At 30.3% G+C, this 17,444-nt stretch overlaps 2 protein-coding genes across 4 annotated transcripts in view; one reads left to right on the top strand and one right to left on the bottom strand.

The window, feature by feature from the left end:
- Positions 1-404: 404 nt before the first annotated feature.
- The window catches only part of LOC141457259 (sodium-coupled monocarboxylate transporter 1-like), a 32,464-nt gene continuing 15,424 nt past the window's right edge, over positions 405-17,444 (bottom strand). For 2 of the 3 annotated variants that reach the window (XM_074133976.1, XM_074133975.1), the window contains exons 2-15: positions 10,861-11,048; positions 9,505-9,664; positions 9,364-9,429; positions 9,242-9,293; positions 9,101-9,168; positions 7,342-7,493; positions 7,124-7,264; positions 6,178-6,286; positions 4,823-4,932; positions 4,532-4,712; positions 3,178-3,264; positions 2,912-3,099; positions 2,659-2,839; positions 405-509 (exon numbers count right to left, since the gene is read on the bottom strand). In XM_074133976.1, the coding sequence (XP_073990077.1) occupies positions 456-509; positions 2,659-2,839; positions 2,912-3,099; positions 3,178-3,264; positions 4,532-4,712; positions 4,823-4,932; positions 6,178-6,286; positions 7,124-7,264; positions 7,342-7,493; positions 9,101-9,168; positions 9,242-9,293; positions 9,364-9,429; positions 9,505-9,664; positions 10,861-11,042 (1,731 nt within the window). In that variant the 5' untranslated portion in view covers positions 11,043-11,048 and the 3' untranslated portion in view covers positions 405-455. Of the gene's footprint in view, positions 510-2,658; positions 2,840-2,911; positions 3,100-3,177; positions 3,265-4,531; positions 4,713-4,822; positions 4,933-6,177; positions 6,287-7,123; positions 7,265-7,341; positions 7,494-9,100; positions 9,169-9,241; positions 9,294-9,363; positions 9,430-9,504; positions 9,665-10,860; positions 11,049-11,293; positions 11,469-17,444 lie in introns of those variants that run through there. The other variant, XM_074133974.1, reaches the window with a different exon arrangement.
- Positions 13,019-17,444, top strand: part of ttv (exostosin glycosyltransferase 1 ttv) — a 629,091-nt gene continuing 624,665 nt past the window's right edge. The window contains exons 1-2 of the mRNA XM_074133964.1: positions 13,019-14,421; positions 14,513-14,757. Of these exons, the coding sequence (XP_073990065.1) occupies positions 13,732-14,421; positions 14,513-14,757 (935 nt within the window). The 5' untranslated portion in view covers positions 13,019-13,731. The remainder of the gene's footprint in view (positions 14,422-14,512; positions 14,758-17,444) is intronic.

Genomic DNA, 17,444 nt, shown 5'->3' with positions numbered 1-17,444 from the left:
ATTATGTCCTACATGGCAAGGGGACTTAAGACACCCAGACCATTAGGAAGACTAACTGGTTAAGTCTTATTTATTAATTGAGAGAATATTCCAAACATTCTAATCCACACACTAATTAGATTTGAAAATTCACAGCATTAGACCCTGCTCTACCAGGTTTCGAAGGCGCGGTCAATGCAATTAGACTAAACAAAGGGTGTCGCAAAATTTGTAGACGTTAGTCATATTCATACAAAACCATTAATACCTTTCATTAGTTTTCATATTTTTTTGAAATTTTAGCATTATTTCCATTTTAAAACACAAATGTTCGTTAGCATAAAATCAGAGGTGAATCGAATGAAAGTTTTCCATTTTCGAATATGATTTAAGAAATAAACTTATAAATAAAAATACAAAGTAAATTGAGGAAAGAAAAACACTGAAATAAATTTTTGTTTATTTAAAAAATAAATTTACGTATCTCTTAAAATTTCTTCTTCTTGTTGCAGCGGAATTTTGTCTTTTCCCTGCAAATAAACAAACAAATAAATGTAAAAAAGTGCCAATAATGATTTATTAAAACCGAATAAATTTCAACCGACCGTTTTTTAAGTGATTAAAAAACTAAATAATGATTAATATAAATATTAAAATGAATATAATTGTCATACAATCAATAAAGTACTACTTCTAATATAGCTACTTCTTGACGATTCCCGCCTCAATAAATAATGTGTTCAAAAATTGTTATTAAGTTATTAAGCGAAGTTGGAAATATTAACTTTTTGCGAATGAATTGTATGTATAATTCAAAAGTTGTTTTGTACCTTAGAGCATTTAGAGCTGTTATATAAATATAAAACTTTGGCGTTCCCCATTAAGAGAGAAGTTCATCTTAATCAAAATTTATGATGTCTCTAAGAATTAAATGAATAAAATAATTTAATTAGTTGTAAAGGAAAGAGATTTCTGACCTCTTCAATTATGAAATCAGTAAAATAAATAAAAGTAAATTATGTAAAAGTAAAATAAGTAAAGTAAGTAGTCAGTTGTCTAAAAACTAGTTGAGTGCAGGCTTTAGTCGTAAAAAAAACAACAAAAATGTGTAACTTAAACGATCTAGGGTGCGTTCCACTAAGCGCTCACAACGATCAAATCTGTACCTTCAGCCGTTCCACTTGACGTCAGCGGTCGTTGTGGTCGTGGCGAAAACGTCACTAATGACGTCATTATTTTCGCCACGCAAAGCTCACAATGCCCCCACCTTAAGAGCTGGGTCGAAGTGGGCGTTCAGAAATTTGGCGCAATTTTTAAAAGCAAAGATGGCGACCGAAAAAATTATATCAGGTAAATGAAAGTATTATCTCATGTAAATAATTGAATGTGTTTCTCGAAAGTCTAAAAAAAATAATAAAATGAAAAATTACTTATCCCTTTACATACTAAATCACTGAATAACGACCAATTACACTTTGATAGTTAATAATACGTGGCTTAAGTTTTCGTTTTTCACTATTGCGATTTTGTAAAATTGCATTCCACTCTTCATCGGAACTAGATGAAGAACTTTCTAAAGCATTATTAAGTTGCATTAATAAATATCCAACTGTTGCCACAAAAGACATTTTAATTTTATTTAAACGTAAATTTTATAAATACTCCATTAAATTGTAATATAAAAATTGAATTATATATATATTTTTAATATAAGTCAACTTTACCAATAATTAATAAAGTTTATTATAACTGCTTATAAACGGGGTTAAAATTAAAAAAACAACCTCGTCAAGCTTCTGACTTATTTTTGAGATCGCCATTTGTAATGTTTACATGAACCGTTTAGAACGCCCCATAGTCCATTCCACTTGAGTTTTCGATTGTAACGCTCGCAAGCAAGTGGAACGGGCAAAATCGCGGTCGTGAGCGTGATCGTTGTGGACGCTTAGTGGAACGCACCCATAGTTGTCAGTTTTTCAAAGTCCTTTAAAACTCATGCTTTCCTTAGCCTAACTATTGATTGGTTTTGTTGATTAGCCAAAATCCCTGAAAAATAACGATAATCTCGTTTTTTCAAGCATATTAGCTAATTCCAATCAAAAAAAGGATATTAAATGTGGTTAGGTCTGCAGTGCCTGGTTGGGTCGCTGATTTTATGTGCTATAGCACGAATGTTTTTTTTTTTTTTATTCCTGACCAATTCGATTTTACATTCATCATCAGAGTTTAATTGATCAGTTTAATGTAGAAAATTTGATTTCAATTTGAAAATCTGAATCATGTAAAGAATATTAAACAAAAACCAAGAGTGCTAAGACGGCTAAAGTGCTATAAAAATGGTATAATAAAATGAACTACTTTCTGAAGTTTTGATAAACTTGAATTTTAAATTAGATAAATTCAACAGGTACAGCCGAACATTCAATTTGCTGGGAGCCACAAGAACTAAAGTATTTTACGGGGAAAATGTTGAGTTCTAAAACTTTTATCTTTAAGAATAGATTATTCTCCAACTGCTGCCTCAGTACTCAGGAATCAGACCAAAATTAATGCCTGATTGGGTAATATTCTTAGCAATGGATGTAGAAAGTAAATAGTGGCAGTTTCTTAATGATTTCCCCATCAAAATATTTAAAAAAAAAAAAATTATTTTCAAAACAATGTAAATATGTTACTTACTTTAGGCTCAGGTAAGAACCTATGTAGAATTGGTGTAATAAGATCTTTATTTACTAATTTGGGATCTGTAAAGCCGCTAAGGCAGCTTGCAAACATTCCAAAGAGTAACACTGTCACTGTTCCGATCAAAGAATACCACAAATAAGAAATCTTAAGTATCCAGGGTGTCTCTTTCATGTAACTAAAAAAAAAACGAAACAAAAATAAATAATAATAGCAGCTAATAGGACAAACTTAGAGATATAAATCTTACTTGGAATTGTATGGAATTTCTTTGCGAGAGAAAAAATAATCAATATCGCTTAAAGTAGGAGGTGGACATCTTGAAGTAGATAATGGTTTTTGGGGATATTGAATGCGATCATGAGCAATGGCTGCTTGAGAAAAGATGGACAGCAATGATGTTACTATAAGACCAGATAAACCTCCAAACAATGCTCCCTGAAATTTAAAATATAAAAAGTGAGGAAATGACAGTATTTAACAAATGTTAATACTCAACGATTTTGACATACACACCTTAGCGTTGGCCCATGGAAAGAACATTCCTAGTGTGAACATTCCTAACAGTGGACCAGTTGTAATTCCTGCTAAACTTTTTCCAGCCTATATTAAAACGGATGATTTTTTTGATTATTACTTTATAATTAATTATGAATACGTGAATAAAAACAAATACTTCCAGTAAAGAAATGTAAATAAACTATACATTACTACAAGAAAGTAGCAAACACTTTTTAAAACCATTAAAAAGAATTTATTTTTTGGTCTGAATTGAAGATTCATTGCAAATAATTTTAAAATACACTTTTTTTTGAGCAACTTTTGTTGATGTTTCTTGCAATTAATTAGCGAACTCTTAAACAATTTTTAATTTTGGGTTATTTGATTTGTATATTATGTTTTAATTTTAGATTAATAGTTTGAAACTACCACAATGCTGTGTAGAGTAATCCTTTTTTTTTTTCATGCCTGATTAACTAATCGAAAGAGAAGAAAGAATAATGCCAATATCAGCCATAATTTTACACAATATCAGGCATAACTTCTACTCTTCACGCACCAAATATGTATATCTTCACATATATATTATATTATACAGATTGTAAATTACTAAATAAATTTAGAAATAAAAATTTGCCAAGCTTTTGACCTAGGGACTAGTTCACCTTCAGAGTATGTTTATTAACAATTACAATTTGTTTTACACAGGTTAACATTAAAGGTTAATGTGTCTTCTGTCCTGCCTGTTTAGGTATCTAACAGAAGATACAGTAACCTTTATTGTTAACTATATAAAACAAATAACAATTGTTAAGCAAATAAAGTAATTGCCTTTCAGGCGTGGCTTAACGTCCAACTACCAATTAGGGATTAATTAATTGTTAATCTGAAGATGTCTTACTCCTTAGAGCGAAAGCTTGGCAAAAAAATTATGAAAGAAATTAGCAATAATCTTTTTCCCCTTTAGAACATTTCTTTATTAATTACCTTCTTCTTCCTCTCTTACAATATAACCCTAATGGTGCAAATAAAATTAGCAATCCCGGCCAGGAAAAGTATTTCTTTGTGACAGCCAAATGTCAATTCGGCCCTATAAAGAGATCAGGGATCATGTTTCTGAGTACGTGACTCAAATATTTTTGTAGTAATTTATAGCTAACAGCAATAGTTTAAGCGAAATTGGTATATAATTTCTCAAACATACTATTGCAATGGAATGAAATTGCGATGGAATTTGGAATCATAGCCACCTTTGAGATGATTAATAAACCAGAAATATGATAAGGGCCCAACAAAAGTGTAGAAAACATATTCCTTTGATAAAAACTTTGCCTATTAAGTTAAGATTAGATATTTAAATGTTACCAACCTGAATTAAAGTACCTAATTTATCTACTATAAAAACCATTGCTACACAAAATATTCCAACAATGAGCACAATAATTTTCATGAGAAAACTGGCCTTTTTTTCTGAAAACGAACCTACAAAAGGTCGTATTAAATCCTCAAAAATGACTCCTGTCATTGAGTTCAGACCAGTAGACATAGAGCTGTAACAAACATATTTTTTTTAATGAATTTTATAACGAGAATATAAAGAAATATTTGAATTTATAATTTTATTATTGGAAGCTATTTTCAGATTTATGTATGTTAAAACCTTAGAGCAGCGCTGAAGACTCCAGAGACAAATAATCCAGGGAGACCCGGAACAACTGAACCAACCTCCATCACGAAATAAGGTAGGATTTGATCAGCCTTCCTTATTTTCTGAGCCACATAGAACATAGATGCTTAATATGTATTTTCTTCAAAACTAAACATGCATTGAAAATATTATTTTTTTTTTTTTAATAAAGCCTTACACATTCTAGTACGAGGTATCAAGAGAAAAAAAAAAGTAAATTATTTTAAATAATACCCCGGTATTTCTTCAGGGATCTTGTTACCTGCCCCAGCGGGTACCATCCTAGCCTAACAACAAATAATATTTATACTGGCTTCGCTTCAATCACACGACGTACTAAAACCTGTGGAGGTTGCATAGCGAACCCTATAGCTCATCTCTCATTCACATACACAGGCTCCATTCCATTGATATACTGAAATCTTTTTTTTCATGAAAACTCTATATGAAGTCACAGAAGCACTTAAAGGTTTCACGGAAAAATATTTTTACCTAATTGGATTGAATTTATTATGTCAATTTTAAATCATATGAATTTACTACGACTTAATATCGTTTCTAATTAACCTATTTATTTTCCGTTACTCTTCTATTTCATTTTTTTGAAATACGTATTACGATAGTGCCGCTATGCGATTCTGAATAGCCAGGAATAAAATGTTTAAAGTCCACGCTGATCGAAAAAGTTTTACAAATAAGATAGTGAGTTTATGAGGACAGCTTAAGACATAAAATCATATAATTTTCAAATCTGTATTAAAAACTAATTCAAAGATTTTCTGTTTTATACGTTTCCAAAAAAAAAAATCGACTCAAGCCATCCCAAGGGATAATTGGTAAAGAAAAAGTATAGGATGAAGCCCAGGCTCGTAAGGAGAAAAAGTGGTATTCCGATTTCTTAACTACACCCTCCCTTTGATTGTTGGTTACTTAAAAGGAATAGTGGAAGAAGGTGATTTCCATTAATTTAAATAAAAGTGGAGCATAATCTTATAACTCTCTTTCATTATAAGAATTGAAGATTAATTTCTATAAAGAAATAATAAGGGATACTTAATCTCAAACTACATAACAGCAGTATTTGCAAAATGTGATTGAAAGCAATATTGATTGGCTCTTGGTCAGGTTTGCAAAAAAATCTCATTGTAAAAAAGGAATTTCAAATTTAACTGAAGAAGCATTGGACTGGTACCAATCATGCTGTAAGAGACGGAATTAATTTTATTTATTTTCTAGTACTAATTAAATTCAATAAATATTACAAAATATATTAATGTTTCGACATTCACCTTTAGGTTTTTAAATCAGATTGTTAAATCAGACATTACCTGTAAACTCAATGGATCGCAGCCATCGTAATATGCAAATACAACAAGCCCAGTAATGCAACACATTGAAACGAAGAAGGTTATTCCAATAGCAAAATTTAATACAGATCTGAAACGTGATTAAAATATGAAATTGACAAACTCTTTAAAATTAGGATATGTGATTTAAAAACTATTTCCTTTTATTATTAACTACCAATTAAAATTAATTTAAACATTCTCTAAACTCAGTACATATCAAGAAATTTCAGGATACCGCTTCTTATTGCGCTTACTTTTAGTTTCAATGAACAAAGATATGGATCTTAAAAATTATTTTCTGAGAAAATATAGATTGTGAAGCCGATTTTTTCAATTAATCCCATGCAATTTTAGGAGGCCTTTCGGGCTAAGAGAAGGATCAGCAATCTTAAAGAAGTTGTTCTTATACTTTTCTTCCATCCAGATGTTAGATGCCTAAAGCCATCACCAATTATAGTTAGAATAAGAAAAAGTATAAAAGGGCAGAGATCTTATATGAAGCTCAAGTCAAGGAATTCATTTGTACAAAATCTACAATCAAAGCTGTCATTCTTTTGTTTGCTTGATTTACTCTCAAGAATGATTGGACAAATTTAAATTATAAGCATAGAAAGTTTTATTCACCGTAAAAATCAAATAACTATGAAATAAACATTTAAAACCCTGCTATTGCTGCAGTACACTTAGAATAATTGTAAGCGACAAATTTTCTTCTAAGAACAATTACAAATATTTTGCAAGCTCAACTACAAAAAAAGAAGTGGAATATGAAATTATTAATTCGGTGTTTCATTTGTATTAAATAATGAAAGGAAGGTAAAATCTAATTATTCTAAATTCTCTTAGCTTAGGTTCTCTTACTTGCTTAAGTATTTTGGATAACATACGGATATTTAAGTAAAAGATAAATGACAGATATATTTACAAATTTCCTTTTTTTCTATTGGGCATTGCAAGATATCTCTGCACCACAGACTGATTTACTGTACAGTTTGCAAGCCAGTAAAAGTAGTTTCCAATTATTAATCCCCACACTGTGTGTCTCTCTGTTGGATCCAAACTAAAACTAAAGAAATCTATAATTATATTTTAAAATATTTCCTGGCAGGAAAACTTTTATAAAAAGATGGAAAACCATCTTACTTATCAAACTCAAATCTATCCGTAACTTTATTTCTTTCGATAACGTTGCTTATACCGACTTCTTTAATCCCAATAATAATAACAGCTAAACTTCCAGTAACCATTGCACCCATCTGTATTGTGTCTGTCCATACTACAGCTTTTAATCCTCCCTGCAATTTATTGCCACCTTTAAATTTCATGAAATATTCTAAACTTTTCAAAGACATGAGTAAAAATTAATTAATTGATCTATTTTACGATAGCACACATGTGCATCTAAAAAATCTGTTAATCACAAATTACTCAAATAAATGGAGTCTAAGCATCCAAGAGATTTTCAAATTATTAAGGGATGAAGTTAAGATGTTCACAGGGATTGTGAATGAGAGGAAGATTAGAGATATTTTCGAGAAGAGATCTGAGAAATGAGAATCATTACAAACCAATAAGGAAACTGGGATGTGGAATTATGAGAATCTGAGTGTGGGCAAAGAGAAAATATTTACAAGATAGAGTTTACATATTTATTCAATCGTTAGATAGATATCTAGGATGTCTCAATGAAAAGATTACTAAGTATGGAGGCGCAGAAAGTTCTTGGTTCTTCGATTGATGCTCTAACTTCGATATAAAAATCTGTCCGAACAGTCATGTGAGTATCCGTGAGATTAACGTGTTAGGAGTCCAGAATACAAATGGGCGAGGATTTGAAGGAGAGTTTTAATAGTGACTTTTTCAAAATCAATTAATCAACTTCAATGGCAAGAAGATTAATAATATTGTAGATTTAATGTCGTTCAAACAGGAGCTAAATAGGGATGTCATGTAGAAGGGTGATGATAGAGCCTCTAGTATAGAGGCTGAAGATTGGAAAAAGTGAGATGGAATCGAGGCGCTACCATAACTCAACCATGCACGCTTAGTGCGGAATGGTGACCTGTCGGCTTGAAAGAATGGTAGTTTAGAACGTAGATCTGAGCTACATTCCTTCCCGTAGTCCCCTGAAAGTTTCGCAACCATTGTAGTTAGTTGGAGTGATCTTCAACTGCACGTACGTAGGAACTTGTCACATTTCAAGGTGACTGCTCACTTAAAGCATATTGCAAGGTGGTTGCGATGGTTCCTGGTGTGACCGCAATTTTCGCATGTTTTGGTCTGAACACTTTGGTTTCGTGCGATTCTTCCATTCTAATTCTTGTATAGTACAAGAAGTTGAGATAAAATCTTTCGTCGCTTAAGTATTTACAAAAAATTGAAACGTCATTTATTATGCTATTCATCTTTTCTCAGTTCTATTATACTAGAAAATTACTAAGAGATCCTAGAGGGAAAGTACAAATCCATTATTCAGGATTCTCATCGTTTCTACCTATGAACCTAGACACTTACACTTAATATCACAACTCTCACATAGTTCGACTGATCTACTACATACTGATCATTCATTTGGGTTTTAAGAAATTATAGCCATCTCTAGTTTACTGTGAGACCCACACTAATATCTATCTAGCCCACTTTCTTATATTCTGGACCACATGGGCTTTGCACATCAGAAGGTCTGACCCATTACTCTAATATTATCAAACGATTTATCTAGATTGGAACTTAGTAGTACACTCCACGAATAGATTTTTAGATGCAGTCAAAAAGATTGAAAAAAATCAATACATAAAATGTTTAAAAATGCTACAAAACTTTCCTTTATTGCAGCTTAATTCTGTAGTTGTTCTAAATATAATTCTAGAGATAAATGTATATTAAAAAAGGAAATTCTTACCACGGTGGTATAGAAGATACAAATTACACATGCTATCGCAGTAGTTAAGTGTAAATTGATCCCAGTAACTAGAAATAAACATTTGTTACAATGTTATGTAATTTACAATACTACAATATATATGATTATTTTTTTTCACACCTTGACTAAATGCGAGAGCTGGAACATATACCACTATCGGCAAATAAAGTAACTAAGGACGGTATCAATAGTTTATTAACACAATTAATATAATCATAGGACATAATATGTGGAATATGTACCATTTTTATGATGAATAAAATAGAACCAAGTATGTGGACTCTTTCATCAAAACGTAACCTTAAATACTTACAAAAATAAATAAATAAATAAATAACATATAAAGCACTTATTATATAAAAGATAAAAAATAATAAAGATACCTCATAAGATGATGTTATTTGTAGCTTATAAAATACTGGCAAATAAGCATAAGCTATTGTGCCGCTTACTAAATATTCCGATATTATTATAACCCAATACTGCGTACCATAAACATAAATTTCGGAGGGTATCCCAATCAGTGATATACCTGATATATAGCTTTAAACATTTATCTTATTGTTAGATGAAAAAATATAATAAACATTTTTATTGAAAACAAATACATGTTAGTAAAGTGGTCATCAATATTTGAATACATCAAGGTGTCAATCGTTTAAGTACTATGAGGCTAGAGAGTGTAGCTTCTAGACTGTTCTGATAGAAATAAGGAAATAATTTTCCGATTTTATCAGATCGATAATGTAAAACAATTAGTCTAAAATAAATTTGATATGAAATAATACATTCAGAATAAAAAACATAAAGAAAAAATACTAAATTTGAAAAAGTGACGGTCATTTTTCCTTCACTTTTTGAGCCTCTAAAATCTAAAGATTTATTGAAAAGTGATTCAATAATTTTGAGCATAAATATGATTTACGATTATTACTACTTAATTAATCCTGATAGCAACTTCTGAAGAAAGATTTGCACACTTATTGCAATCCCAAGGCCAAAAGAATTTTGTATTCTAATAATTTTTTTTATTACATAACTTGAATTAAACAAAATTACCAAAACCAAAAAACAAAGACAAATGGTAAGGCTGGTTGGGTAAGTTCATTCTCATTTTTAACCATTATAACAGCTAGCTCTGATTTGTAACATTGAAAAATATCTAAAGATTAACAACCAAATTTCTCAAAAAAGTGCCTAAGGTCTATGTTTAAATTGGTTTGTCTATGCATTTTGGATCAGTAGATATCAATAAATCAATAAAAAAATACTCCAGTCCATATTGAAAGTATTTAACCCACAAATAAGAAAACAGCTAGCGTTTCATGATAATTTTGTAAATCTACAATATCTCATTAAAGGCTGGCTAACTTCTACTCAATTTAGAATCTTTCGATAAACTTATTTACACCACTTTGTCGCAAAATAATATAATATAATAATAATAATAATAATATAATAATAATAGCAATATGGTTCTACAATTATAATCATATTAATTTGTCTTAATTTTAAAAATTGTATTTTAACTGTTTTTGTTTCTCGAAATGACAAAAATCTAAACTAAGTTGGCTAATTACCATTATCTTAATAGCTATTTCAATATTGTTGTGTTAAACAGAGCATTTGTAATTGTAAAATAACCTATTAATATTAATTTTTGCTGATGCAGTCTCTACTAATAAAGTAAGATATTTACTATTGGCAACTTACTGAGAAAGTCAATGGAATACATTTACCTTGCAATTAAAGACATTGAAATTGGAAATACTCCCATCGTTTTGCTTCCCAATAAATATTCCAATCGTGTATTCTGTTTCTTTTTAGCAACAAATGCAAAATAAAACCCAATGGCAGCAGATAATAAAAGCAGGAAGCCAAATATGAAATAATCTAACCATTCGAAGTGATTATCAGCCATTAAGTTCTGAAACATAGAAAATGAAAATAATGTTCATTTTAAATTAGCTAACTTAAATGAAGTTAGTATTTTAAAAAAATGCAATTCTCCCTAATTTCTTATTTTAATATCAAAATTTTTTCTATAATACAACAATAATGCAATAAAAAAAATTCATCACAGTTATGATTTTATTAGAAAATTAATGTATAACAGTGTATTAAAGAAAAACAACTAAATAAGAAGTAACTAATACATGATTTTGCACTTACACTGTTCAAAAAAAAAAAATTATTCACTAAATTAAGGCAAAAATAATGTATTTGAACTATACACGAAAAATAATACTTCTTAACTTTAACAATTTTATATTACAACGAAAAAAAAACCTTCTCTACTGTCTGAGTTGTGCATCATTCGGACGCGAACGTTGTAGTGAATTGCCACAATCTTTTTGAATGGAGCAATTTTCCCTAATATCCCCTGTAATAAAGTGATGGAGCTGGTTAAACCTTTTATCAAATGTGATCCTACATATTATACATTGTGATGTGAAATAAAAATAATGGTGGTCTAGTTCATAAACAATTCAATGCTTCTTAAGTATCTAATATTTGGAAATTATGCACTCTGGGATTGTATATTATACTTTTTAAAAAAGGTGTTCATTAGCTAAAAATACTATTTAAGTCATCTGGATCTCATTTAGTCAGTACTTATTTTTAAGCAATAGATTAAAAATAAAGAATAGAATTAAAAATAAAGTCTTTGAAAAGTAGATGAATAAACATTTCCTATAAATTGCATATTGCAGAGCTCACAAAGTATAAAATTGGAATTTCAACGGAAATCAAACAAAAGAAACAGAGTGAAGCTTTTGAAATAATAAAAATAAAATAATTGATAGGATTAGGTAATATTTTATAAGTACAATCATAATTTTCTTTTAACTGCTTTTTTTTAATTGAAGAGATGTAAAAGAAAACGTTGGAAATCATAACAATACTAATATTTACAAGCATACATATAAATCACTACGTAATTAACATAAATGCAAAAAAAGTAGCAATTTGGATCATACAAATTTGAAATTAACCATCAGAGAGAGGGACCAAAACTCTTTAAAATAATTTGACGTGGAATATAATTAGCACAATACGCACCAAGTTAAAAAAAAAAAAAAAAAAGAGAGGAAAATGGTTCTTATTACTCCAAAAGTGGTAACAAGCATAACTTTGTTGTGATTTTTTAGATGTTTACTTATACCTAAATATTATAATTGAAACATTTAGCGTAGTTTTTAGTATTTAAAATTACAGTTTTTACAATGGTTAAAGTATACTCTGGCCTGTCTTTACATTAATTGGATTTTTAGAACATTTAATTTGCTAGTGAACTTGTTTAACAGGCCATATAACGTTTAAAACTGCTATTTCCTGCCATCTAGCGGCATTGGTTAAAAACTACATTTCGTTAACAGTTCTTAAATTTGCCGCTAGATAGCAAACAAATTGCTTTTCTTTCATTTACTGGGTAGAAAAAATTCACATCCAGAAGCGATTGTTTACCAAATGGACCTTATTTATAAAATGCCTGATTTTCTCTTAACGGCGTATTAGATAAATCGATTACTTTCATTTGTAAATATTTTTTTAATGATTTATTTTTAGGGCTTTCTGGGGATGAATAAATGGTTTCACTTCCTGAAGCAGTAATGAGCAGTTTTAAATTCTGGATAATGTTGTTAGAAATTGAACAGGTTTTAAAATTTGGCATTTAAAAAAATGGTACAGTTAGAACCTTTTAATCTAAAAGAAACGAATTGTAAATGTAAAACAAAATCAAGTGTTAACAATAAAGGTTTTTGATAAGGACTTGACAATGTGGCGATTCTGTGTTACTTAGAGGCAGTAAAGAAATTGGGTAAAGATAAATTATTAATTTTGAAGCATTGACAGAATGTAAGATGTTGCTTTGCAACTGACAGGAAGAAATCTAACTGGTAATGATGCATCAGATAAAAATGCCATGCCAAGTTACCTCGTAATTATTAGAGTTGGTGATGAAAATAAGACACCTTCCTTAGTTAGCTAGATGTACATTTGCTACATAGTAAACATTACATTAAAACTAGGTTAAATTTTTATTGATAAAAAACAATTATTTGCAGCAATTGAGAATCAAATGTAACTGAGATATCAGCATCTTAGTTCAGTTGGTGCTCAGGAGAATGCATTACAGTTCGCACCGGCGTGGAAGGGACATTGTTCATAGGGAGGGTTATATTTTGCCAGCCAGTCAGTGTTATGGTGTTTAGGTTAGTGAAGTGATGTTGGCATGCAACTTTTAACTTTAATACTTATATTTCCAAATTTGCGTGTCCCGCGTGTTCGTATAAATATTACTGATCGTTTTAGCGCTAAGGAATATATCCCCGAAGTATGCTCATTAGAACGCCCAAACAAAATGAAGCCAGTGTCAGTTTTTGAGTGCCATAATACTTATACAATACAGTTTGTGAGTGCTTTTGGATAATAATCAGTGATGTTTACTTCAAATAAAAGTATGTTTTTAATTTTGACTTTCCAGGGTTTCAGTTCCTTGATTTTCGCTTTAAAATACTCCTTGTTAGTTACATGAAAATGAAATGTTTTCCTTCCCTTTTCTAATTCATGCTGCCATTTTAGAATAAATACTACTTTTTAAAGTTATGCAAGCCAAAAAACGTTACCTTTTAGTGCTTTTGTCTTGCGCATTCCTTGCGTATTGTTATTTTGGGGGCTATAGATTGAAAAGCGAAGGTTACATACCATTTGAAATAGATTCATTACCTTCGTATCTCGATACGTGGAGTCATCATGTTTATGATAAAGATCGAGAACCATCACCTCATATACGAAGAACAGGAGGATCTTACGGTATTAGAAAAACCAGCAATAATTTAGTCAATCAAAAGTGCCGTATGGAAACTTGCTTTGATTTTGCCCGGTGTTCTAAAGATTTTAAAGTGTATGTGTATCCTTTAGCTGATGAGTCAACAGGTGAAGTCCCATTAAGTCCCAGTCCAGCGTATCAAAAAGTTCTAGATGTTATCATTGAATCAAGATATTATACACCCGATCCTAGTCAAGCATGTTTATTTGTGCTCGCAATAGATACATTAGACAGGGATAATCTGTCTGCGGACTATGTAAGAAATGTACCATCTAGACTGCAACGGCTTAAAACCTGGAACGGAGGAAGAAATCATGTTATATTCAACCTCTATTCTGGTACTTGGCCCGAATATGCTGAGGATGACTTAGGGTTTGACACTGGCGAAGCGATACTTGCTAAAGCAAGCATGTCTATAACAAGTTTTAGGCCAGGATTTGATATCTCAATACCACTTTTCCATAAAGTAAGTGGACTTTAAATTATATCAAATTTTTATTTAATTGGTGCAACGTTTATGGGTTATCACTGATATAAATTTTTTGTTTGCCTTCCAGAATCATCCAGAAAAAGGGGGAGAACCTGGTTTTGTTACTACAAACAATTTCCCAGCGAATAAAAAATATTTGTTAGCGTTTAAAGGGAAAAGATATGTACATGGTATAGGATCGGAGACAAGAAATTCACTTTATCATCTACATAATGAGAGGGATATCGTCCTGGTAACCACGTGTAGACACGGAAAATCTTGGAAGGAGCTTAAAGATGAACGATGTGATGAAGACAATACAGAATATGACAGGTAAGTTGTATTTTAATTTGTATTATTGGCCAAATCTTGAAATAATGGCAAATAATCCTTTGTTGGCAGGCAATTGTGCAATAAAAAATTAGTGATAGGTAGATGTAATTTTTCTTAAAATCTATGAAGCAGTAAAGAACAATCCTTAAACAGATGTTCATTAAAACATTGTTTTTTGGGCCTATTAATTTTGTTTAATTGAAGTTGAGAAATGAGAACGTTACGCATTGGTCTTTTGCGATAAATAACCGAAAAATAGCTACTGCCGTGGTGGGAGTAAACATTTGTAGTGTTCTGTTTATTATCAATGTAATTAGGTGATAGTCTAATATTTTAGGGCGTTAACGTTTGCATTTTTCTGTTTTATAATTTTTTGTTGGAATTGCATAGATGTAATACTATTCATTCTAGCACAATTTTGAAGCACCAAGCAATTAAAAATTAATTAATTTTGAACTATCCCTACAATTTAAGTGAATAAAATTATACAAATTAGTATGAATAAAACTATAATTTTATCACTTCATTGTTTCATTCAATTTTGTTTTTCTGTTGGTAGTAAGAAGTATCTTTATTTATAAATCTTTATTTAATAGTAATGATAAATAAGAACGTCACGCGTTGGTCTTTTGCGGTAAATAACTGAAAAATATCTACTGCCATTTCTTTGGCTTTTGATGAACAGTGTTCCTTCACCATTTCCCAAAATTTCCTGCCTCCAATTTTTCCCATCATTCCAATCTTCCTCCCTTTTGCGGCCATTCCTTCCTTTATGCCCTCTATCCATGCCATTTTTCGTACGCCCTCATCTTCTCCATTCTTCCGGAATGTAGTCCATTGTTCGTTTAAGCCACAAGAAAATTTATTTAAGTAAATTTGAGTTAAAAGAAGGTAGTGGGAACTTGTTAATTTTTTTTTTGGACCCAGAAAGATTCGAGCTATTTTGTACTATTGATGGGGGATTGACTGGCCGAAATTGATTACATACAGAAGAGATAGTGAACTGGTGAAGAATGTAATTTTTTGAATCTGCGTTCATCTGCTCAAATAGTTAATTTAATGTTTTACTAGAATAAAGAAAATTGATTTTCCGCCCCAAGCTACGCTCGTTGGGTTTGGCATTGTGATCTGAGATATCTCAACATAATCTTGACTTTCTTGCTGCTGTTATGTTTTCCATTATTTTCAATTATTTATTTTGTTTACATTATATTCGAGTACATTACATTTATGTAGTTGTTGGTGTAATTTAGGTTAGAACATAATCTTGACTTTCTTACTGCTGTTATGTTTTCCATTATTTTCAATTATTTATTTTGTTTACATTATGTTCGAATACATTACAGTTATTTAGTTGTTGGTGTAATTTAGGTTAGAACATAATCTTGACTTTCTTACTGCTGTTATGTTTTCCATTATTTTCAATTATTTATTTGGTTTACATTATGTTCGAATACATTACAATTATTTAGTTGTTGGTGTAATTTAGGTTAGAACATAATCTTGACTTTCTTACTGCTGTTATGTTTTCCATTATTTTCAATTATTTATTTGGTTTACATTATGTTCGAATACATTACAGTTATTTAGTTGTTGGTGTAATTTAGGTTAGAACATAATCTTGACTTTCTTACTGCTGTTATGTTTTCCATTATTTTCAATTATTTATTTGGTTTACATTATGTTCGAATACATTACAGTTATGTAGTTGTTGTGTAATGTAGGTTAGAAAATTTTCTTTTTTTAATTAAACATTAAAATGGCCACCACTATTCGAAAGGCGTTTTTTCCCCCCCAACTATGTTGCTATTGTTAAGGAAATATTGTAAATATTTATGTAAAAGTGTACCAAATTTTGTTGATAATTAGTAATAATGCAGTCGGAAATGGTAATTTGTTCGTATTGAATTTTCGGGTTCTCAGAGATTCATTATAATCACAATGTGAGTTGATTAACTTTGAATTTACATAGATTGCTTTCTTTCATAAAAAACTTGTCCCGCCAAATTTAATATTTTCCTTTTTTTTTGCATTAGTCTGGAAAAAAAGAGGTTTTATTTTATTTCTACATTAATTACTATATTAATTGTGATGACTATATTTAATGACTCAGGAAATATGTTATAAATTATGAAATTGTTACGTTATCTATGACGATTGGGTTCATATTACAGATATTATACAGGTAAATTGAATTTTATTATGAAAGCTTTTCTTACTTCCATTATTGAGAAAGTGTTGCGTATCAAATTTCAAAGTTGAGATTAAAAAATCTCTTTCACAACTTCCTGAAAATTTTTAGAAAAAGCGAAAAAGTTTATCTGTAAAAGTCGTACTTTTGAATCTACTTCCAATTCGGAATTTTGGTAAGACATTCCGTAACCAATAAAATATCATCAAGGGAGTAGAACCAATGATTTAATTGGAAATGACCTTTTCTGATCCACTGAGTCTAGAAAAAGTGTTTTTTTTTTTTTTTATAAGTAAGTAATGCCTACACTTCTTAAGGCAGGCTTAACGTCCAACTATCCAAATTTATAGGTATCGTAGACAGCGGCGACTAGCAAACTTACTACACTATTTAGTCTCATTTTAACCATTAAATAAGAATCTTAGACTTAGGACTAGGAATCAAACCTATTATCACAATAAATCTGAATCTTTGCGATTTAAAACAAATTAATACA

Source organism: Rhodnius prolixus, unplaced genomic scaffold, assembly GCF_049639745.1.
Source record: "Rhodnius prolixus isolate KJV_2025 unplaced genomic scaffold, Rpr scaffold_10, whole genome shotgun sequence".
NCBI lineage: Eukaryota > Metazoa > Arthropoda > Insecta > Hemiptera > Reduviidae > Rhodnius > Rhodnius prolixus.
Note: the sequence above shows the minus strand (reverse complement) of the source record. Positions and strands in the feature narration are given on the sequence as shown.